Genomic DNA, 23678 nt, shown 5'->3' on the forward strand with positions numbered 1-23678 from the left:
TGAACAGGAGGTCCCAGGGCTATATTACAGGGATGGTCGGTCGTATAAGATCGGCGATGCCGAAAATAAGTATGTCTTGGCTACGGACGTCAACTAATAAAGCGATGCATGGACATCGCAGTATAGACAGGGAAACCTGATCTACGGAAGGGCATGCAATCACCTAAAGAAGAGCTCAAGTCAGATGAATACGTTTGCACAATCTCATGTCCATTTCTCGTCCATTATTTTCCACTTCACTACATATGTACGGTATCAGCACAGCGGGAATTCCACCTTTTCAGCACATGTAATTTTAGACAGATCGTGCCACTCTCGCCTCGACGACGGTCCCGTCATCAAGAGGAGACCACGCCATGCTCAAATAAACGACAAATCATAGCGATGCCACGCACTGCGCGTTGCCAGAATGGTCCATACTTTTCGAGTCTTTCCAAGACGTGGACGTCGCTCATCATGCCGAACACCCATGCATTAACGTATTCTTGGGCCACGAGTATCCTGTATCTTGCCATCTCGTCAGATTCGGATTGTTGTACGCTGCCGGATGAGACTTGATATACTCTGTCGTCTCATACCTAATGGGGGAGACAGGAGTTAGCAAATGGTGTGATTTCAGAAAGCTGAGAGAGCGCTCTCTGCCTGTCAAAACTTACCCAGGTGGATCGCATGTCACAATCTCCTGCCCGTCTGGCTGATACCATCGCACATAGTCGACCCGCAGAACGGTTGGGAACTTCAACTTTTCCCAGTTGATGTCCACCCAGCTGTGAGATAACCCGAGATTGATTATCATGGACATTGGCTCTTCAGAGACCAGGCGTTGCTTCACATTCCCGCTTTCACCGATTGCGCGGCCATCGAACCGCATCATCTCGTCGTCGCCTACAAACCACGCAATGCCGGCGTCCTTACCACCGCCAGGCGTGTATTCGAACGAATACTTCTGATAGGCCTTCCCATCGTACCAGTCGTTGTTGAGTATGGTCGTCGTGGAAACTGCCTGCTGGAATGGTCCGCCAGTATAAGTGTTGACGTAGCTGAACTGGTAGTTGGGCGTTTCCATGTATTGGTAGTTTGGATAGTAGAAGATGTCAAAGGGCGCAACCTGGTACGACTGTGTTGCAACACTAAAGCCCCGGTTCGCCCAGTCTGCACTGACTTCGACAATATCGATTTCAGGTGCGCCACGGCCAGTCTCAGGGGTAGGATGATCCTCATTCTTACATGCACAACTCGACAATTTCTGACCTGGAAGGAAGCTCATTCCATCCGTCGCCGACTGATTGGGTGTGATGCCAGAATCGCAGTCGTCGTATGTGTAGGGCCACACCCCGTCTGTTGTGGAAGTATAGCCTGGGCGTCCAAGATTGCCCATTGTCCAGGCACCGGGCCAAAGGCCGTGAACTCCAGCGGGCCCCGGCAAACTCATGGAAATCTCGAAAACGCCACCTTTGAAGCATAGCTGGTTCCAGGAGTTGAGCATGCCAGAGCGGTATGGCAGGTTGTGGTTTTGAAAAGCCTCAAGCTGGATCTGTAGAGTGCCATTACCTGTGCTTGATCAGTATGAAAACGACAGCAAGGAAAGGTGCTGATTGACTTACCAGTATCGACCGCGTCAGGATCGTACCATTCCAAATCCTGCGTGGCTCCATACCAGATGTCCGGCGCAAACCAGTAAGGATCATCTCCAGGATAGAAGGTTCTGTTCTTCTCGTTGAACTCATCACTGAAAACTAGCTTCAGGTTGTCTCCGTCGACGCCCTTACGAGTCATGGCCGAAGCGGGAGTGTCTGGGTCAATGATCCCGGTCCTGACGTTTTGCAGCAGCGGGTACAGATTGTCGTTTACATGTGCCCACGGTTCGGCTATCTCACCCATGCCTGTCTCATTGGCCGGCGTCTCATACGGGCTGGGTATAAGATTTGTGCCCGTAAATGAGATGATGGGCAGTGCAACAAAGATGGTTCCCAAGCCTAGTGTCAGGAAGATCATGCCTACAGTGTTGATCAAATTCTCCTTTGAAAATCGATCCTTCAGCTTCGGCCTGTACGTCTTGTCGTCATCCCACCGCGGCATGTGCATATCATCGTCATCCTCTTGCTGATCGTTGTAAAGTGGGAAAGCACAGGGCGCGCCGAATCGGTCGTCCATGTAGGAGAAGATGGGCGATTTCTCGGGATCGGCGTCATTTATGAAGGCAGGAGTCCCGACTCTCGTTGGAGGAGCCGTTGCACAGACAGCGATCCCGTCTTCATCGGGACTTGTCCGCCGCCTTAGTATTGACGGGCGCGGAGCTGAGATGTCTTCAGTCGACTCATACAAGCTGGAGCGCTTGTCATCCTTGAAGGGATTGGACAAGCGCTTCGAAAGGTCCGTTGTCGCTCCGGTTTGGCCGGGTGGACCATCTGGCGCCGATAAGTCTTGCTGAGAATTATTGTTCGTAGCGAATGGATTAAAGTAACGAGTGTAGTCTGATCCAAGATCCCGCACCGACCTAGGCGTGTGGAGTCTGGTGAGACTTGAGCTCGAGTCCAGTTGAGAGGATGCGTCTGGTAATGCCAAGAAAGAGCGATCGGAAACTGTCTGCTCCCCGGACGTGCTAGTCGTGCCATCGCCACCGGCAGGACGCCGAGGACTGGATGCCCGATTCGATGCCTCAGCGCTGGCGTCGCTGTCTTTGCGGCCGCTGCTCGAGTCCGAGGATGCTGGGTTCAGCGGGGATGAGACGGGAGGAGCGTGTGGCGGAATATTGCATTGTATTCGCTGTGGTGCAGCGAGAGGCATTGCGGCTGGGGCTGGAACGTTTGGCCGCGCATTTCGAGTCTCTCGAGAGCTAGAACGAGAGGATTCTCGGAGAAAATGCGCCGATGCCTGGGCGTTCAAATGGGTTGAAGAGCGTCCCGCCTGCTGAGCATGACGTCCATCTCCATCGGCGCCGTCGAGACGCGATGGCGCGCGCAGAGTCGGCCGTAGTGCATTTCTGTTGGGTCGCTGCGACGTCGACGATGGAGCCATGTCGGTGATGGTCCACGGCTCGCGGAGGACCATGCGGTATTGTCGAGGAAGTGTTGGTCGAGGTGCTACCCGCGTGGCATGGCGAGGGCGCAGGAGGGAGTGGCAGGCGGGRCAGGTGCAGATGCAAGTGCAGCGGGTTTCGCAGAAGGTGAAGTTTGACGAACAGGCAGTTGCCGGCTAGAGAGCGTAAATGCGAATTTGTAAAGCGCGGTGTTGAAAAGAGTGTGCCATTCAGCGGCGGCCGCGAACAGCCGCAAATGTCAAATCGACCCCAGTGACTGGCTGCCTCTTATAGAGTTGACATAGGAAAGATGGATGGCTTACTTACATTTACTCGCTACCTTGGGTTTGCTCAACACATGATACCTGTACCTAGCTTTGCAGCAATGCGGACGCTTGAAGAGAGAGAGAGAGGCACACGACCCCGAGCTGCATACTCAATATGCCGTGCGACGCCGCCATTCTATCTTCTCGTCCCACCGGCCGGATCGCGCCCTGGCGGTCCAATCCCCTCGCTCTCGCCCTGTAATGTCATTTGTGGTTGTGTCCTTTCCGTCGCTGTTTTTTGGTAGAAGGTGGCACATGTCGACGGCTTGCGCTCTCATCCCGGCCCAGGATCATGTCGACGCAGTGAGACGTTAAACATGTAGCGAGGTCAAGTGAGCGAGGTACCTGCAGCATTCMCCTGAGAAGCAGTTCCATGACATCCATGGTCTTTTCAGGCCTGCAACGTCCATGAGCCAATATCGAACGCGTCTGTGGCTGACCTTCTGCTGCACGGCTGTCATGACGAACGACACTAGATTTTACGGTCCAGCTTTCGAAGTCTTTGAGGAACAAGCACCATTGACTGCTGGTTGCCGTTGTGTGGAGGAGTGGAAAGGGCACGTCTTGTAGTTCGAGGTTGGCGCCCTTCCAGTTGAGATCTCATTGGCCACGGAGATCCGCTAGGAACACTTCAACCTGAGGCCTCAACATTCACACATCTGTTTATATACCGCTAGCAAGTGCGTTGTACATAATAACATCGGCTTTAAAGTGTTTGAACAGTTATCGCACCATAATAGTCTCTCTTCCACAAATCTCTCTTTAGCAAAGGAACCCAGTCTGCTATGAACCTTGATTATCGGGAGCCTGATATCAAAACGTCAAAATGAAGTTGGCATCTGATTGACGGCCTCGCTGGCAACTGCAATTTTCGATCGAGAGATGCACATTAACGTCAAATATACAAATTTACACACCCGTCAATCCAGAATCTCTAACATGGCCTCCACCGTTCTACACTTCTCCCTCTCTTTCCCCTTCTCCTTTCCACGACGCACCTCTTCTGCATCGATCTTCTCCCAGTCCTGCCAACTAATACTGCGAATGCCCCTTTTCTGAGCTGCTACCTTCACTGCGTCCCAGCCGCTCTTTTCAACACCTACGTCCCCGTGGAACTTGACTCCAGTTTGCCAATCATTGACGATAGCATCCGCGGTGGTGAACGCATCGTCCAAGGTAGATGCAATAACGCCAGTTGGACCACGTTTGACCCAACCTGCACAGTACATGCCAGGAACGTGCGCAGCTGTCRGTTCTCCCGGACCTTTTGCAGGATCCAACACGCGACCCAGATGATCGTTGGGTATTATTCCTGCTCTGGAATCGAACGGTATGCCGAGCTCTTCGAAGCCAGCAAGTGCCTCGGATCCGTAGCCGATAGAACGGAAAGCGAGAGATCCCGTAATCATGCTCTTAGTGCCAGTCCTTCTCACTTGCGCGCTGCGTAGAATGTTGAGGTCGGCTTGCGGCTCACCTTTCAGGATCGAGGCTAGATTGTCAACATACTCCATCTGCTCAAAGCCAACGGCCGCAAGGTCGGTTCCATTGGTCGATAGAAACTCTAGCGGAGATCTGAGAAACCCTAGCTGCCACGCTCTGTCGGCTTGCTCCAAAGGCGTCATGCTGCCCTTCTCAAGCAGTTCCATGATCCGTTTCAGTTGGCGCGGAAGCTTCTTGCGGGGAACTTGAACCAAGCTCTCCCATCCTTCGGGTGGTGGTGCAAACCCAAGTCCCGGCATCTTCAATAGTTCCCTCAGCTCCTTGATTGTGTATGGAGCTTGCAGGGGACCACGCCGTCCTACAATCTTTAGATCGCGGACCTTACTCTTGCTGAGCGCTTCGACAGCATGCTCGGATATGTCCGTCTTCCGCAGTTCTTCAAGTGGTGCAAGCAGTATTCGAGTCACGTCCWAGGCGACATTTCCCTGTCCAATGACAATGGCGGTCTCACCCGAGGTCAGATCTGGATTGAGATCCGCGTACTCTGGCAGCCCGTTGTACCATCCTACGAAAGCCCGTGCGGAGTGCACACCTTTCAAATCCTCGCCAGGTATCCCAAGCCTCTTATCTTTTGAAGCGCCATATGCAAAGAGCATAGCATCGTAGTGTGGCGCTATTTCAGCAAGTGGGAGAGAGGAGGGCTCGTCTCCAACAGGCACGTTGCCGATGTAATTGAATCCCGGGAATTTTGCGACGTCTACCAATGTTTCGGAGCATTTCTACGGGGCAATAGACAGATCAGCCATCACGCAACTTATCCGCGGAAGTGGTTGTTTGGCTTGCAGTGGCGAGGTCGTACTTTGGCTTCGGGGTGATCTGGCGCGATTCCGAAGCGCACCAGCCCGTATGGTGAGGGCAGACCTTCGTACATGTCCACTCGAGCATTGGGCAAGCTTTTCAGCAGTCTGTAGGCCGAGTAGAAGCCCGCAGGTCCCGAACCAATAATGGCAAGGTGCAGTGGTCGCGGTCGTGTGCTGTACGCTCGACTTTGAGGTCGAGCTTGGGAGACACACTGTCGTCTCTGGAGGGCCACATGGCTGCGAGCATGGCGGCAGCTCTGACAGATGTACGCCGTCGCAGACCTCGCGTGCATCTCTTGTGGTGGTGTTGGAGAAAGCTTGAAGCTAGGTAGATGCGGAGGGAGATCCGAGTCAGGAACGATCGTCATCGCTCTTTGCCCTGTTGCTGCAGTGACCCCAAAGTTATCTCAGATCAACAAATCCCCGCGATCAAAGATCTGGCTGGCCGGCTCATGCAGTCAGAATCGCATTTGCATCACACCACACCACATCACATTCCTGTGCTTTAAGTCAAGCGTCWTTCACTTTACTTGCCATTGTGTATTCCGGTCTTGTGGTCATACCCAGTCACTGCTTCCTTCATGATGGGGGCTTCGGATCAGCCTTTCATTTACGATCCGTCTACTGGCCGCAACTCCGTCGTCTACCCATACTCCAACTTCAATCCTCGGGCTGCTACAGAGGCCCATTATGCGGCATTTGCTGAACGCGCTGAGCGTAACAAGCGCAGATCGCAGCAGGAAGGATCACCTCTTATCGATTTCAACGCGCATCCGGACAGCTACATGATTGTCCCGGCACAGACAGTCGACCACAAACCTTTGCCTGCCCGCGCTAAAACGCACATTGTGTGGACAAGATGGGTTCAGCTTGCGCTACGGGTAGTGGAGGAAGTAGGAGCATTAGGTATCCTCGTCTGTGTTATCTGCTTGAAAATGAGGAGCGACGCACCAGGGTATATGATTCGCATTGCTGTAAGTATCCTCGAAACCATATGTTGCATCTTCTGACATGTCCTCTTCACAGCCCGCATGGGACTCGCTTATCACGATGTACGCCATCTATCATCTCATCCGCCCAGCGAAGGGACGAACTCCTGGAACTAGCGCCAGCTACCATTTCTTCGCTCTGTTCACAGACACCAGTCTCGTCCCATTCTATGTTCTCATCTGCTTATATGCGAATCAGAACTGGATTCCACAAGAGGGCGAAGACAATCGCTGGACAAGTTTCTTCAAGACCGAATTCGCCACAACTACCATCATCCATGTCACATTCTATGCGAGCATAGCCGTTGGAGCGCTGCACCTGATCAGCATTGGTTTGGATTTGTACTTGATCCACATGTTCCGGAAGATCGCTCGACTCCCTCCAGATATGAACCCTCTGGAGAACAATCTTACTGGTAGCAGCCGTCGCTCAAGATCGTCGATGAAGCACAAGCACAAGAATTCCGAAATGACAATATCCTCACTATCCAGTGAAGACTTTACGGAGAAGAAGATGGGCTACCTTAGCGGAAGCACACTCTCCGGAGGTGATTCATACCTTGCAAACAAAAAGGGATCCGAGGCAAGAGTCGTACCGTTCGGTCACAGTAGAAGAGACTCCGACAACAGCCATTCTCCGCAGAATCCGAGATCAAGCTGGAGAGAGCAACCACAGTACGAGCAAATCAACTTCTATCAAGGTCCGCGCTCAGCTCGCAGTTCTCGTCAGGACGTCGGGCCGGGGCACCGCTCTCGTGCGGGATCTGTTGTTGATGATAGATACGCGTCCAACGTTCGTTATGATGCAATTCGGGGAAGCCCCGACCGCCACGCGGTTGTGTCTTCTCAAGCAGCGAACAAACCACAGCAGAAGAACGGATTGCTAAACGACAACTGGTATGTCATGGATGAAGAGCCATCAGATCTCGGAACGTCTAGAGGCGTTCCTCAGCACCAGACTGAGCCGACGCTTCCGAATGTGGATCTGGATCTTACGCGATACGACTCATTCCAACCAAAGGCTCTCAGACCACTGAAAATGAACCCACCTACTCCTCCCCCTCATGATGAGTATCCGGACCCAGACGAGCAGCATCCTAAGCAGTTCAATGGCAAGCAGCAGGGCCAGTATGAGCCCATCGAGACAGGTGTTGCACGCACGATGACCGTCGCCTCCCACGCGACTGCAGCCTCGTCAGTCTACTCAGAAAGTGCGCCAAGTCTTGCATCAGGCAGGCTGATGAACGGAGCCCCTCGAGGCAGGCACTATGGAGATCTCGCATCCGCGACAAGAGGAGTCCGTGGAGCTGTCGRGCAAGGTGCCGCAAGGCCTGCGCCGAACCGGCCTCTTCCAGGGACGAATGCATGGGGAGTTCCCACCCCCGTGTCGTCGCGCACCCCGAGCCCCCAGAAGAATAGTAGCCGAGTCATCAGCCGGAGCGGAGTTGACATTGCTGACGCAGGTCATTTTGCTCAAGAGAAGGGGTACGGGATGAGTCGTCGCGAGGTCAGCGGCAAGGTCGCCGAGGAAGGAAGGAGTCAATGGTGATGTTCAAAACAGTATACATAGCATATTGCAGGGTTCGGGAAGACAGCACCTTTTGTAGCGGGCATCGTCGAAGCGAAGAGTTGGACTGATGTTGTAAAGTGTTGAGCGATTCGAGCATAAGGTACAACTGATACTAGCGACGCACAGTAGTAAACTGTCGGAAATATTTAACGACGTGTGGGAACGAGTTCAGTCCTACCCGACATTCAATCTACATGTACCTTACACTGCAGCACGGATACCGTGGTAGAGTTTGATGCCGCGAACCGCACGTGGCTGCTCCACTGCGATCAATCTCCGCCCAACGCCGTCTCTTGTCAACAAAAGGCGATGCGGTAAATACATGTACACAGGCTCTATCAGAGACAGACAGAAGCAACACATAGGAGTCTAGAATGCTCGATTATCTCAGTCGCACACTGTCCCATACGTACATTTTATCGAATACTTGTGACGAAATTGCGTTACATCACTGCCAACCTTGCAGCGCAATAACCTGGTAGCGATTCCAAAGCTAAAATGGGGGTGGCTTGGAGCTGGTTTGATTGAGAGACCAGCATCCTGGCTCTGGTCCTCACGACACTAGACATCCTTCACACGTACACCCCATTTTGCCCGCGCGTAACTTTCCACGGCGCATCACGGCGCGTGGTGTGTTGTGGCGTAAGGAAGGGCATGATGCCGGAAATGCAACAGCAACGACATCTACTACTGCCGTCGACAACACCCGCCGCCGTCGACCTGGAAGACCAGGAATACGATCCTCACCTTCCCGAATCAATACCCCCGTGGGTTCATGTGAATGATGGCGAGGAGCAAGCGCCGCTCTTTCTGCCACCCGCGCCTGTGGTCCCCAACTCGCGCCACTACAAGCCGCCGTCGTCCAATCTCAAGCCTGGGAAGAGGTTGGACCAATATCGCTCTGCGGAACCCGGCCTGCTATCTGCGCCCATAGAGCAACACCAAGCACGATGGATACCCTTTATGCAATCTTCGCCGGCTTTGCATGAGCAGCGCGAAGTGCGCATCATCCGAAGTCCGCAGTGGATGGAACAGAATGTGCCTATATCCAGCCGAGTATGGGAACCAGAAGACGAGATCAGTCCCGAGGGGACTAGGAGGTTGGGAGGTCTCAAGGGCATCATGCTGGGAGGGAAATGGTTCATCAGTCCTGAKAGACAGGAGCGTACGGTGAAACTCTTTTGGGTGAGTACAACGATGTTGGAGGGAACTTTCTGCGATCGAAAGACTGACGGTTCCACAGAGACTTCTCTTGAAAAACGCATTTGTCCCTCTGGTATTCCGACTGACCGTGTTGGCATTCTCGTGTGCTGCTCTCGGCGTATCATCAACCATTCTCCAGTCTGTACACGCAGTCAACACCGATCCAAGTCCCAGCAATCAGTGCGCGCCACGAGCTTCTACTTATATGGGCATAATCGTCAGCGCCATTGCCATTCCTTACGTGGGCTATGTTACTTGGGACGAATATTTAAGCAAACCGTGAGTCCTCTGTACAATATCACATCTTCATGGACTGACATGCACTAGACTCGGCCTGCGATCTGTCGCCGCAAAGACGATGCTTCTCCTCTGCGATCTATACTTCATCGTTTTCTCCGCCAGTAATCTCTCTCTGGCATTTAGTGCGCTGCTAGACGAAAGTTGGGCCTGTTTCGTTGAAGGATATCAAGAGGTGGGCGACATCTACCTCCAGATACCACGCACATGTCCAAACAACCCCAACATTTGCCGCAAGCAAAGAGCTCTTTCCGGCGTACTGATAATATCACTCGTTGCATGGCTGCTTTGTTTTAGCATAAGTGTCTTGAGGGTTGTGGAAAAGCTGCGACTGGAGTATTAGGGGAGTCGAGCAGGAGTTTCATCGCGATTGTTTAACGACCCACTAACGAATGACGGCCACGCTCTCACTACTGTATAATATTAGCCATTCTAGAATGGCGATGTGCTCCAAGATGGGCATTCTTTTGAGATTAGCGTTAGATAATCAATAGGGCCTGGTGCCTTTATTTCTTTGAACCATGGGCGCATAACCAACATAGCTCCGATATGTTTGTGAGTGACTTCAGCGAGACCTTGCCTTGGCGCCAATTAAACTCTCTAGCGCGGCGCGTCGCGTCTCCATCTTGACCATCAACCTGACAACGAATCTGAACTTCCAAGACGGCACCCGACCCCATGATTCCGGAACGAAGCGAACGTCTATGAGCAGAATGCCTCGCCCAATGGGCCATATGCCGGACATGACAGTTGCCATCGGGTATCTCAAAGCCGGAATTGAAGACGCTATTGCCGAAGATGCATTGGCCAGAGTCTCCAGTCAAGACGTCGGTCAAATACATGCATTGTTCACACGCTCAGAGATCTCGCCGCCTGTTTGCAGTGCCATGATATCCCAGCTGGGAAATGCGTGCGGTGCTCTCGGTCCGGCTTTTGCGAGCTTGACACAGAAGGGCGTTGAGTTGATGCAAAAGTATTCGGGTCTCGGTTTTGGACAGCAGATACTCTGGATCCGGGCCGATCTTCGCATACGAGAGACCATGTACGCCCAGGATGATCGCGTTGTACGGGCCACGAATGCTTTCAACAACGTGAACAACGACGCTGMCTTCCAAGCCATCGTTCATCGCATGTAGGCACAATTCCCATACCGCTGAGCTGCAGTCGTCGAACGGCATGGCCCACTCGATTGTATAATGGTGCCGCTAAGACTAATGGTGTTTATTTGTAGGCAGATAAACTACAGCCAGATCCAGTACCTGAAGCTCGTCGAATCAGAGCTTACAGTCTTGCTGCAACCGCAACTGCCAGCCAGTGCAGCGCAAGTGCCTGCTCGGCCAGCTTTACGCGCCGTCTCCGTCGCAAATGCAGCCTCTGAGCAGATCGAATCATTCAATCGGCACGTCAATGAGCTTAGGTCCATAAGCTTAATGGATAGTCGAAGAACAGACGTGCCGACACAAACCCCCGCATCGCAGGTTCCCAAAACAACACAGCTCCCGGCTGCAATGCCTGCAAGATTGCACTCGTCGCCTCGAGCACCGCTGCAGTCAGTCCCTGCAAATGAAGCCATTCGAAATGAGCCGCAACACCCCAAACGAAAGCGAGTAAGCCCAAAGCGGATCGTAAACCCCGAGGTACATTTACCGTTCATCTCCCTCGATTTTGGACGTGCCATTGACAACGAGGTGCCCGCTCTTAGATTGTGCCATCAGATGGCGATGCTTCCGAAGACGAACAGGAGCTACAAGGGCAACTCGAGGCTTTACAATCGAAGATTGCTGCCATCCGTGCCCGCACCGCTCACGAAGATGACATTGTGCCTCTTAAGAAGGTAAAAATGAATCTCAAGAACGCCCCTCATGTCACTGCGAAGCCAAACATCAATACGCCCACCCGGGACATGAAAGGGCCGCCTCCTACCTTTGCCGTCTCACTGGCTGAGGATCCGTTCAAGCCTCCACGAAGCTCCCAAGATGTTCGAAATCTACCGCCGAGAGCCACTTTGCCAATAATGAAGAGTGAAAATGGATCTCACGCCATCCGGAAACTCGCTCCCACGCCGACGTTGTCAACTGCCGCACCGATGTCAACATGCGGTGTTGTGGACTTGACCTCGAGTCCCCCGATCCAGCAGGTGCAGATGCCAGCGTCTGTGCCTACAAGCGTCGAGCCAGTTCTGTGCGCAGAGCAGCAAAAAGTTGTAGACCTCATCCTGGTAAGCTATCCTCAGAGCGTACACTGATCTCCGCTAATGTCTGTAGGCCGGCAAGAATGTATTCTACACGGGCTCCGCTGGCTGCGGAAAGTCGACGGTCCTGAAATCATTTGTTCCCAAGCTCCGCGACCTTGGAAAGTGCGTGAGGATTGTTGCACCCACTGGCAAGGCAGCGCTCGATATTAATGGATCAACCACATGGACATATGCTGGCTGGACACCCTCGCATATGAAGCAGCCGCTGAGTGATCTCATCAAAGCAGCACATGGGAGATTCGTTCGACGTCGGTTCAACGACACAGATGTCCTAGTTATTGACGAGATTAGCATGGTTGAAAATCATCTGCTTCGACGCCTAGACGCYGTCATGAAGGAGGCCCGCGGCAGTACCAAGGCCTTCGGTGGAGTGCAATTGGTCGTCACGGGTGAGTTGACCCTTCGATGATAGCCGGCTTGTCCAACGAGCTAACGTTCACCATCAGGGGATTTTTGCCAGCTTCCTCCTGTCAAACCATTCCAATTCTGCATACACTGTGGCAAAGAGCAGACACAGCGCGTCGTGGCCGGAAAGGTTGTTTATCGATGTCCGCAGCACGGCGACAGCAGAGACGAAGATAAGTGGGCGTTCCGGTCCCCGGTCTGGAAGGAATGCAACTTCCAACACATCAATCTTTCGAAGATTCATCGCCAGAAAGATGAGGTCTTTATCAAAATCTTACAAAAGCTGAGATTGGGGACGTTCTTGTCGCACGAAGACCGTACCCTTTTGTTGAATCATCCGTGCGATGTGACTAATGCCGTGAAGCTGTTCCCGCGGAGGGCGGAGGTCAAACGTATCAATGATACCGAGTTCGATCGACTTACGACCCCAAAACACGGCTTTACCTGCCTCGACTTCTTTGCTTGGAACGAGGTCCATAGGAATTTACAGTCCAAGGGAATCCGCAACAGCTTTGACGATTCGCTCGAGGCGCTTCGCGAACACCGATTGGAGAACCGCGTAGAATACAAAATCGGAATGCTAGTAGTGCTTCTCGTAAATCTCGACATCACTGCCGGCCTGGTCAACGGGAGTCAGGGTCGGATCGTTGGGTTCGAACCATACGATCCATCGAAGCTTCCGAAAGCTACGGTCTTTGAAGGCAGCAAAACTGTGTCCTCCCAGCGAAAGCCAGGACGCTCAAGCTCCGGACGCTTCGCATCCAGCCAGAGACGGGGCAGAGATAGCTCGATGGAGCCCGAACCTATCGTAATGGGCGAGCTGCGAGGGGAGCATGCACTTCTTAGAGAAGGTCAGATACGCCATTTTCTAGAACGACCGTGCAATCCCTCCAAGCACTGGCCCATTGTCGAGTTCGACAACGGTATTACGAGAACGATCTTCGCGGACTGCCAAGTGAACGAACTTGGAGACGAGAAACCGTACACCTTGCTTGCGAGGACTCAAATCCCTCTGACCGCGGCGTGGGCAATGACTATCCATAAGTCGCAAGGAATGACAATAAACAAAGTGATTGTAGACCTTGGYAGCAGCTTTGAGGAGGGCCAAGAGTATGTTGCACTGTCGAGAGCCAGACGTTTGGACGGCTTGAAGGTTGTCAGCTTGGGGGCTGGTGTTGGCAAAGGGGGAAACGAGCAGGTTCGGCAATTCATTTGGGACAAGTTCAAGATAGGATGATGAACGTGGCGTAGGGCAATGCCCCGAGTTGTCCAAGTGTTGGGCAGTACCTAGATACCAATGCGACACTTTCGCTTATTAACCCGTCACTTGACCACGACGATTGTGCGTGACGGTCGCAACATTTCACGGCTTCGAACCAATCATGAGTTCACCAGAAGCGATGAATCTCGCTTGCTACGAGTCTGGATTCTGGGTACCTGTCGAAAATGAGTAGATCATGCTGCACCGATCATTATGCAGGTTGCCGCTCCGAACCACGCCCAGAAAGTGTGTTCATTCGCTACAGTCGGTCTGACTAGCGCTTCAGCTGAACGTCGATGGGAAAAAGTGGGTGTAGGGATGAATGATGTGAGTGAAGCGACAGAGGTGCCATCCACTGCTCTCATTGATATTGCTGGCGATGATGTCCAAGGATGGGACCTGATGTGTCGACCAGCATCCGAAACCGCGTCCAAAAACGCCTACCTTTTTTGGGAGCCGCTGTGAAATTAACGCGATGCTTCGTGTTGAGCCAAGAAACCCAAGTTCTGCGCTGCACATGCGATCGCCCTGCTCTGCCCTGCCATGAGCGCAAGAAGTCCACCGGCCGTACCAACGAGATGAAAAAAGCATGCCGTTTCCAAGGAATCAGGATCAGCGGCTTGCGTCTTGCGCGTGTTTCAATGTTTCAGAGAAGCCGGCTTGGGACCTAGTAAGCAATGCCGGCTGTATGCATGGTTGGCCAGGGGTGGCGCTGGTTTGGGTACGCAGTGGGCTTGTATATGGGAGAGAACTGCAATGGTCGTGTAGATAGCAATTCCATTCGATCGACGTCAGTAGGTGAGTTCGTACGGTCGACTCTTCAAGCCCAGGGTGTACGAAGGGCGAGCGAGCCACGCGACCGATATGAAACACAACGTCTTTCAATGGAGCAGGGATCGCAATGGTGCGGCAACGCAAGGCAGTACCCGTTCTTTCTTTACCTTCGTCTCCTGCGCACGATCTCGTATCCTTCACTGCGAGGTGGTGGAGAAGGAGATCGATCACTCTGACGCTGCAGCGTGGGAGTTTTGTTGATCAGTCCGAGGATCTCTCCTGACCACAATCCAGGTCTGGTTGGCACTTATTTTTGCCTTTCTGCGCCTCGCGACTGCCAGCAGCTTTTAGACTTTGTCCGCCTGCCGCCTTGCCGCTCGCTCCCTGTTCACCTGAGACTCCAGAGTGTGGTGAGCTCTCTCACGACAACGACATTCTGGACATTGCTCGAGAGTCGTCGCGGCGTGGCGCGTGTTCCATACTTTATTTCACAACAACGCCAGCGGGCGGGGACGATACGGCGACGTGCACGACACAGGCGTCGCTACAGTATCTGTATAGGCGGGCATCGACACACAGCCAAGGGCGCGAAGAGTTCGCGATCGCCCAACGCTCTCCTGGGGCCACACCTTACTGGACGCTTCCTCACTCACACTCGCTCTGATCTGATCTGGTCTGGTCTACTCTGGTCTCTTCTGGGCCGCATGTCCTCCGCACCACAAACCCTCTCTCTGGGCTGAGCATAACCTACCTACCAACCATTCCATCATGGCCGCTATGGAGTCGCCGTACCCCGAGTCCCCCATGATGGGCGAGGACGACGTGGTCTACCCGTGCAAGGGCTGCGGAGAGATCCTCGAGGAGGGAAAGGTATGGCCATGGTTGCGTGATCGTTCTCGATGGAGGCATTCTTCTAACCAAATACTCGCAGGCTTTCGAATTGGGCACGTCTATCCCATCTCTTCCCTCCATCTCTTCTGTCGCACCGTGATGCTGTTTACTGACTGCTTTATAGCTGGGCAACGATGGCATATCGAATGCTTCAGGCACGTCTTCACAACTCAGTCATAGCTTGTGCCTACCATGCTAACGCGCGATACGTTTAGATGCAACACCTGCGGCACACTTCTCGACTCCGATGCGAACCTCCTCCTTCTCGGCGACGGCTCTCTTATCTGTAACAACTGCACATATAGCTGCAACGCCTGTGGCAACAAGATCGAAGACTTGGCAATACTTACAGGAGAACAGGCGTTCTGCAGTGGGTGTTTCAGGTGTCGCAATTGCAARCGCAAGATTGAGAACCTGCGGTATGCACGCACATCACAGGGTATATTCTGCATGAGTTGTCACGAGAGCCTCATGGCACGGCGAAGAAAGAAAGCGCGGGCGCCCAAACCCAGCGCTGGCTCAGCCGGTGGAGACAAGGCCCTACCATCGCTCCCACCAGGCGCCGCACATCCAGCAGCTTTCACCCCCGACTCCGAAGTGCCAGACGACAGGCCAGCTACACAAAGTTCGCAATTAAAGTCACCCCGAGATGGACAGTTCGGTTCGCGCAATGGCGCATCTTCTAGCAACAACAAACGGGATGTGTCGCCCTTGTCCGACGACATGCGCGGTGGTGGGTCCACAGATGCGGAGTGGCTGAAACCATTGACAACAACTGACGAAACAGTAGAAGGGCCCACGCTCCCAGCGAGCACCTACAGCGAGTCGCGACCATCCAACGTGTCTTCCCCAGCCGACGATGATGACGGATCAGAGCGCGGTTTCCTCCCAATGGCGTTTGATCCCACTCCCATAGCAGCTCCGTCGCTCGCGATACCACGTAAACAGGTCCAGCGAGGTCATGACCTGTCGCCACAACCTCAGAAAGAGAATCAACCCCCCCGAGATTATTTCGGAGCAAGTGGTCGATTGTCTGCGAAATCTGCGGTCAGAGATGAACCGCGGCCGGGCACCAGTGCATCCTCACGTTCAGTCTCTACAGAGCGCGAGCCGGAAAGAGCTGTGAACCAGGAGAGAGCCGCCACCCAGGCGAAGCCCAGTCCGCATATTCTTTTCCAGGAAAAGGGCAGAAATAGAAAGCCCAATGCATCAGGGGAGGACTCGCCGTCAAGCGGCCCCAGCACTGCATCGCCAGTCGTTGCTGGTGCTCAGGATAAATCCTCGAAGTTGCGAGTGACAACAGGCTCGAAATCACCAATCCACCAAGACACCTTTAAACTGCAGGAGGTTCCCAAGRTCAAGAAGGAGAGGTCGCGCAGCAATTCAAAGGGCGTATCCCCGATCGACACGCAGTCCAAGGACAACTACCACCCCAACAAGCCAATATCGCCCATATCAGGTGGCTCGCAGGGCTCTGGCGTAAACCCATTTGATGATCCAAAACATAAGGCTGCGCAATATCAATCAGCAAGCCAGTTCCCTGCGCCGGGTCCAATTCCTCCTCGGAGCGCTGACAGGGGTCTGCCTCTCCGGGGGGATTCCCTCGCGGCGGCACTCAGAGCAAAGCAGACAACACCCGATCCCTCAGGCAGCAGTGCGCAAAGCACATCATCGCACGTGCGGAACAAGTCATCTTCGTCCGTGCCGTCTTCATCAGTCGACAGCTCGACTTCTCGTGAGGCTGTTTCTCATGACGGGAGCCGGTCCAAGCCCGACCCGCAGCTTGCTCGTAGCAGCATAGAGGGTGGCCCCCCGCCACGGTCTGTAAATCGGCCCACTGCTCCCAGCAAGTCTGTTGCAAATGACGACTTCATCGCGCCGAGACATGCTCCACCGCCTCCCCCGGCTGAGCGCCATAACCATAGCCATCACGACTCCATCAGCACCATGCAGAGCGAGGATCGCTCGTCGCTCGATGGTCGGCCGTCGTCCGTGATGCGCAGTGGCGGTTTGCCCAAGTACAGCCTTGATGGTGGCTTCTCTATGGACGATGAAATGGGCCGCATTCTGCGAGGTGAAAACGGCCCGGTGCAGAGCAACGGACGCGCTGCATCACCGTCGGTACTACGGCGGGTATCGAATGCAGTGAAGCACGGCAGAAGTTTCAGCGATCGAGCAGCGAATCCGGGTGGCAGGTCTCCCAGGAACGCAAACCTTGAGTCGAGCACACCAAGCATTACCTCTCCCAGTAGCACGGATGGTGTTGATACACTCAGGACCTCTCTGCGACGAGCGCAAAACCACATTGCTGAATTAGAGACGGAGAAGCTTTCATTGCAGGAGAAATTGGACGCGTCTTCTGACATCAAGGCGGTCAACACAGAATTGCGCGAAAAGCGGTCGACCATGGCTTTCTTGGACACTCAGCGCGAGATGGTGGTGCGCGAGCTCGAAGTCATGACTGAGCATCTGAGCAAAGCCAAGGACAGTTCTCAGCCGCTTGACCTCAACTCGCTCAAAACGAGCATTCTGAAAGAGTTTGCAGAATCCCTTCAGAAACTAAAAGACAGCATGAGCGGCCAGATTGAGGACCTCATGCACAAGCGCGGCGAACTCACGGATGAGATTGGTAATCTGATACAGATGAAAGACAAGGGCTTCCAGGAGTACGAATCACTTTCGTCAAAGAATGCGCAACTGGCCCAGCACAACAACGAGCTCCTCCGCAGTATTCAGGGGGTGTATCAGGACAACCGTGTTCCTAACGGAGCACAAACCCCTGCTCCTGCTCCTTCAAATAATGGCCTCGGGATCTATCACCCTGGAGCAAAAGTTGATAACACTAGCCAGGCCGAAATGCGTAACCTCAATCTCGTGAACACGGATCCATCCATGCCGGCCTTGCTGCACGACGCTGAAGCCGAGCCGGCCACCGTCTTAACGGCGCCTCAGGTTGTCAATATCCGCAAGGGCGCTAAGCCCAACAAATTCAACTGGCGAAGGGGTGGAGAGAAAATTACAGGAACATTAACCAAGGGCATCAAGGGCGCTTTCGTGGGAGGAGATCGCGCACCCGCAACGAACGGCCCTTACTCGATTGGCATGCCGTATAACCAGACCCATCAAGCCGTTGGCGGCAGCGATCAGGGCAGTGTGAATAGCAAGCAGGGTATCGAGGGAACTGTTGGCCAAGGACTATTCCCTCATAAAAACACGGGTCTTGGTAACATGAAGCACAACAACAGCAGTACCAACCTCGTTGGTGTAGATGGATCAGGTAACACTTACATGGTATCCTGCAGGAGTGATCAAGCGCTGACAAAGAACATAGTCCTCTTCGGCTCCGAATTATCCCTGCGCTGTGAATTCGAACGAGAACCCGTTCCTGGTATTGTCGTCACATGTATACGTCAAGTTGAGAAACGAGGAATGGACGTCGAAGGCGTATATCGCAAATCTGGCGGTGCAGGCCAAGTCAAGGCAGTGCAAGCAGGCTTCGAAAAGGACAACTACTACAACATTGGCGACCAGGACTTGGACATCCACGCCATCACCAGCGCGCTGAAGCAATACTTCCGTAAGCTGCCGACCCCGCTGATCACCTACGACGTGTACGATTCGCTATTAGAGGCTGGTCAGATCCAGGATAAGGAGAAACAGGCCGCTGCGCTACACATGGCCGTGAGCGACTTACCTGATGCACATCGCATGACGCTTGCTATGCTCATTCAGCATTTGGCCAAGGTCATGTCGTTTGAGCCGAAAAATCTCATGACGCCGCTCAATCTCGCGGTCGTGTTTGCGCCGACTATCATGCGGCCGCTTTCGATCGAGCGTGAGATGAGCGATATGCAGGTCCAACGTGCCGCGGTGCAGGCACTGCTGGAACAKCATGAGGCTGTGTTTGAAGATGACGACTGATTACGGACAGACCGTTCTTGAAGATTCAACGCGTTGGTTGGAGAAATTGAGAGCTACGAGGCCTAGCAATCTTTTGCGCTTGCCCTACTGGCAACCTCCTTCAAGCCTGAGGAGTATTGAAGCTCAGGTTCCAGCATTTTGCTCGCGTCCAAAGCAGACGATGCTTCCGAGACCAAAGAGGCGCGATTAAGGGGAGACACGAGAATTGTCGGCTGGGGTGGAGATAATACCGCGGTGGATTGGAGTGTTCCTTCTTCCTGGATTGAGGCAGATTGACCAGCCATTTAGCGTGTTTTTGAAGAGAGGCTGCCATTGCTCACCAAAGTGGCTTGAATGACTTTTTGAATGATGAGCGAGGGCGAGAGCGTGGGCATTAGGATCTGTAAAGTTGTACGAATGAGTCTTGGGAGAAACATTGTAAGCACGTGATTCAAAGAGATTTCGTATCCGCCAGCGCGTCGCGACTCGCGTCGTGAGCGCGGCCAAAATTCAATCTCGCGGGCTGCCCTGCATTCTCTCCCACTTCCGCTATACCTTCACCACTTCACACCCCACCAGCCCCTCACCCCTCGGACGCGATCGCACCTTCCCGATGGACGGCATTCAGCTTCGTGATGAGGCTGTGCGGGATCGCATTCGCGCCGCAGAGGAGTTTCTCGATCCACGTAAGAAGAGCGGAGAACCAGCACGCGTTTGCACTACCCGCTGACACGATGCACAGAGGACCCGCGCGCTCGCAGCTACCAGGCCGAGATCCTGCTTATGCTCAACCGTGGTCTGCGTAGACTTACTGTGAGCATTGATGAGATTCGCTCTCACAGCAGAGAGATTGCCGATGGCCTCCTGAATCAGCCTTTCGACTACTCTCAGGCATTTGACCGCGCCCTATTCAACATCGTTCAGACCCTTCGCAATCGTGCGACGCAGCGCGTGGAGGAAGATGCTGTCTACTACTGCGCCTATATCGGCAGCTTCGGCGAGTTTGCTTGCAATCCAAGGACACTCGCCTCGAGCTACCTCAATCACATGGTCTCTCTAGAGGGTATTGTGACCAAATGCTCGCTCGTAAGGCCAAAGGTTGTGAAGAGTGTGCACTGGAATGAGCAGAAATCCACCTTCCACTTCCGGGAATATCGAGACCAGACGATGACCATGAACGGAGCAGCCAGCACGAGTGTATACCCCACAGAAGACGGCGAGGGAAACCCGCTGGTGACAGAGTACGGATATTGCACATACAGAGACCACCAGACCATCTCCATTCAAGAGATGCCAGAGCGAGCGCCTGCCGGCCAACTGCCTCGTGGAGTGGACGTGATCATGGACGATGACATGGTGGACCGCGTCAAACCTGGTGACAGAATACAGCTTGTTGGAATTTACCGATCATTGGGTAACCGTAATGCTGCCCAAGGGAGTTCGACTTTCAAGACATTGATCCTGGCAAATAATGTAATTCTGCTCTCGTCAAAATCTGGCGGTGGTATCGCACAACAACCCATTACAGACCAGGACATCCGTAATATCAACAAGATCTCGAAACAGCGCAGAGTATTCGACCTGCTCTCCCAGTCTCTTGCGCCCAGCATTTACGGCCACGACTACATCAAGAAGGCTATCCTTCTCATGCTTCTCGGTGGTATGGAGAAGAACCTGGACAATGGTACGCATCTCCGTGGAGACATCAATATTCTCATGGTGGGAGACCCTTCCACAGCTAAATCTCAGCTCCTCCGTTTTGTTCTCAACACAGCACCCTTGGCAATTGCCACGACCGGTCGTGGTTCCTCGGGAGTTGGTCTTACGGCGGCAGTAACTCAAGATAAGGAGACTGGTGAGCGACGCCTTGAAGCTGGTGCCATGGTGTTGGCGGATCGAGGCGTCGTTTGTATCGATGAGTTCGACAAGATGTCCGATGTCGATCGCGTAGCAATCCACGAAGTCATGGAACAGCAGACGGTCACCATTGCCAAAGCTGGTATTCACACTTCACTCAACGCGCGATGTTCGGTCATTGCAGCAGCCAACCCAATTTACGGACAATACGACACGCACAAAGATCCCCACAAGAACATTGCCCTTCCGGACTCTCTACTCTCTCGTTTCGATTTGCTCTTCGTCGTCACGGATGACATTGAGGATGTTCGCGATCGCCAAGTTTCAGAACACGTACTCCGTATGCACCGCTACCGCCAGCCAGGCACGGAGGAGGGCGCTCCAGTGCGCGAACAGCTCAATCAGACTCTCGGTGTGGGTCTAGAGGAAGAAGGCGAAGCAAACAAGCCTAGCGAGGTCTACGAAAAGTTCAATGCCATGCTTCACGCCGGTGTCACAATCACAGTTGGACGTGGGTCAAATCGTCGCGTGGAGGTTCTCAGCATACCGTTTATCAAAAAGTACATTCAATACGCCAAATCTCGGATCAAGCCTATTCTGACCAAGGGTGCGGCGGATCACATCATCTCTGCTTATAGTGCGTTGAGAAACGATGAGATGGAGGGTAATCAGCGAAAGACTTCCCCTATGACTGCACGTACGCTCGAGACACTGATTCGTTTGGCATCCGCTCATGCAAAGTCAAGGCTCTCGAATCGTGTGGAGGAGAAGGATGCACAGGTCGCAGAAGGTGTGCTCCGCTTTGCTCTTTTCAAGGAAGTCGTCGAAGATGAGAGCAGGAAGCGCAAGAAGGCGAGGCGCTCACCCAACCCAGACGCCATGTCCACGGACGATGATTCTGACAGTGATGATGACGATGCGGGAGACGGGGCCTTCAGGGCGAGCACAGGACGAAGGTCTACACGGGCCCCCGGACGAGAAACAAGAGGCTCTAGGCAGAATGGGAACTCTACTGCAGGCGCAAATCAGGAAGAGGAGGAAGAGGATCTCTACGGTTCAACGCCTGCCCGGACGTCACGGACGCAGCGCACCAATGGTAACGCTGCATCGTCAAGTCAGTTCAGCATGGCTTCCTCTAAGCCAGCGTCGCAACTTCTGCAAGACGACTCACAAGACTTGACTGGCGCGGCTGAGGAGGAAGAGGAGGCAGAGGATGAGGATGAAAATGAGGCTACGCCCATCACAGCTCCTCGAGTCCAGGCTTTCCAAGCTGCCCTCGGTCAACTTATCGATGGTCCGCTTTTTGCCAACGACGCAGCGGATGTTGAACCGCTGATTGCAGCCGTTAACGCGCGTCTCCGTTCTGGCGAGGCACATTTCGGCGATGCCGAGGCGGTACAGGCGCTTGAAGAGCTGAACGAGCGCAACAAGATCATGTTCAGTGGTGGAATTGTGTATAAGATCTAACGAGATATGATCATGTAGTGTGCAATTGGTCTCGATTGGCACGAGATGGAAACCAACTTTTTGTTTGGGCAGCGAAATGAATGGCGTGCTGGAGTCTTAATAGCATGAATGCGATGTCTTCCAACCCAAATTTGATCTTAATTCAGGGCCATTCTGCTGTCGATTAATTGCTCAGTCGCTCCGTGTATATTTCTCTACAAAAAGTCGTACTTGAGTGAGGACCATGCTTCTGCGGAGAGATTTCTCGGTTCGATGCCGTTCTTTCCGATCTCTTTAAGTACCGCCTGAAATCATGATTGTCCCACCATGCGCTTCACCCGGTCAAGCAGCACCTGACTTTCTCGTCCCAATTTCCGCTGACCATTCGGCCCACCCGTCCGTGCCTTAGCCATGGCCTTTCTGAATCGCTCCCGCTCCTCGATCTTGCCTTGCCGCTCACGCATCGCCTCCTCTCTCGCCTTTCTACGCTCTTCCGCCTCGATTCTCCGTTGTTGCGCCTCATCGTACTCCTTCTTGAACGGTACAATCTTCGGTTTGCGCTGCTTCCGCGCTCTGGGCTCCACATTCGATTTGCGTTCCGTTTCGGCCTCTGGTGCCTCTTCCTCCTTCTCAATCAGCGTCTGTCGGTCTGGATGCGGCGCCGTGGTGGGTTCCTCTTGATCCGCAGCATCCAATGCGAGTGACGCCGGTTGAGGAATCGACTCCGGCTCATCGGTAACGCCAGCATTCCGCTTTAGCTTCGCAAAGTCCTTTTTGATTCTCGCTCGATCTATCAGCGCCTGCTTGATGGCCTGATTTTTGCGCCTGTGGACACCGTCTGGAAGATTTTCCGAGCCGACGTTGAACCCTTTCCTCTGTCGCTTCTTGTCCTTGTCGTGTTTCGAACCGGCGTCTGCGCCATCTCGTTTTCTCTTCTCGGACATGTCTGTGGTGTGTTGAGTTGTTTTGATGTAGGGAGATTGAATTTCATGTGCAGTGAAGTCGGTTGGCTGGGCTGGAAAACGAGCTAGATCTTCGAAACCCGATAAGGTCGATAACGGATGGCGGCATGTGATGAACTCACGCCTTTAGGCCGACATCATGGTCACCGTCAGTGCGTAGTAGAAGTTGCAACATGCTCTCCATCACATCACATGGGCTAACTCTCCCCCTTGACGCCCTTCTC

At 53.5% G+C, this 23678-nt stretch overlaps 8 protein-coding genes; 5 read left to right on the forward strand and 3 right to left on the reverse strand.

Moving 5' to 3' along the window:
- Positions 1 to 454: 454 nt before the first annotated feature.
- On the reverse strand, positions 455 to 3018 carry RCC_05664 (related to KRE6 Glucan synthase subunit; the record flags this gene model as incomplete). XM_023770930.1 has 3 exons in its annotated part: positions 455 to 578; positions 657 to 1551; positions 1605 to 3018. 3 exons carry the CDS (start codon positions 3016 to 3018, stop codon positions 455 to 457), a joined length of 2433 nt encoding a protein of 810 aa, XP_023626698.1.
- Positions 3019 to 4265: 1247 nt separating this feature from the next.
- On the reverse strand, positions 4266 to 5938 carry RCC_05665 (related to NADPH-adrenodoxin reductase Arh1; the record flags this gene model as incomplete). XM_023770931.1 has 2 exons in its annotated part: positions 4266 to 5564; positions 5645 to 5938. 2 exons carry the CDS (start codon positions 5936 to 5938, stop codon positions 4266 to 4268), a joined length of 1593 nt encoding a protein of 530 aa, XP_023626699.1.
- Positions 5939 to 6229: 291 nt separating this feature from the next.
- On the forward strand, positions 6230 to 8183 carry RCC_05666 (uncharacterized protein; the record flags this gene model as incomplete). XM_023770932.1 has 2 exons in its annotated part: positions 6230 to 6619; positions 6672 to 8183. 2 exons carry the CDS (start codon positions 6230 to 6232, stop codon positions 8181 to 8183), a joined length of 1902 nt encoding a protein of 633 aa, XP_023626700.1.
- Positions 8184 to 8861: 678 nt separating this feature from the next.
- On the forward strand, positions 8862 to 10047 carry RCC_05667 (uncharacterized protein; the record flags this gene model as incomplete). XM_023770933.1 has 3 exons in its annotated part: positions 8862 to 9343; positions 9411 to 9686; positions 9735 to 10047. The coding sequence occupies 3 exons, from the start codon at positions 8862 to 8864 to the stop codon at positions 10045 to 10047; spliced, it is 1071 nt and encodes a 356-aa protein (XP_023626701.1).
- Positions 10048 to 10408: 361 nt separating this feature from the next.
- On the forward strand, positions 10409 to 13600 carry RCC_05668 (uncharacterized protein; the record flags this gene model as incomplete). XM_023770934.1 has 5 exons in its annotated part: positions 10409 to 10836; positions 10936 to 11341; positions 11407 to 11922; positions 11969 to 12347; positions 12405 to 13600. 5 exons carry the CDS (start codon positions 10409 to 10411, stop codon positions 13598 to 13600), a joined length of 2925 nt encoding a protein of 974 aa, XP_023626702.1.
- A 1788-nt stretch (positions 13601 to 15388) lies between these two features.
- On the forward strand, positions 15389 to 19210 carry RCC_05669 (related to Rho GTPase activator Rga; the record flags this gene model as incomplete). XM_023770935.1 has 4 exons in its annotated part: positions 15389 to 15444; positions 15505 to 16022; positions 16080 to 18566; positions 18621 to 19210. 4 exons carry the CDS (start codon positions 15389 to 15391, stop codon positions 19208 to 19210), a joined length of 3651 nt encoding a protein of 1216 aa, XP_023626703.1.
- A 592-nt stretch (positions 19211 to 19802) lies between these two features.
- On the forward strand, positions 19803 to 22513 carry RCC_05670 (probable DNA replication licensing factor, MCM3 component; the record flags this gene model as incomplete). XM_023770936.1 has 2 exons in its annotated part: positions 19803 to 19875; positions 19932 to 22513. The coding sequence occupies 2 exons, from the start codon at positions 19803 to 19805 to the stop codon at positions 22511 to 22513; spliced, it is 2655 nt and encodes an 884-aa protein (XP_023626704.1).
- A 290-nt stretch (positions 22514 to 22803) lies between these two features.
- On the reverse strand, positions 22804 to 23436 carry RCC_05671 (uncharacterized protein; the record flags this gene model as incomplete). Its single annotated transcript, XM_023770937.1, has 1 exon — positions 22804 to 23436. One exon carries the CDS (start codon positions 23434 to 23436, stop codon positions 22804 to 22806), a length of 633 nt encoding a protein of 210 aa, XP_023626705.1.
- Between the last annotated feature and the right edge of the window lie 242 nt (positions 23437 to 23678).

The sequence above is a fragment of the Ramularia collo-cygni genome (genome assembly GCF_900074925.1).
Source record: "Ramularia collo-cygni strain URUG2 genome assembly, contig: RCC_scaffold08, whole genome shotgun sequence".
Taxonomy (NCBI): Eukaryota; Fungi; Ascomycota; class Dothideomycetes; order Mycosphaerellales; family Mycosphaerellaceae; genus Ramularia; species Ramularia collo-cygni.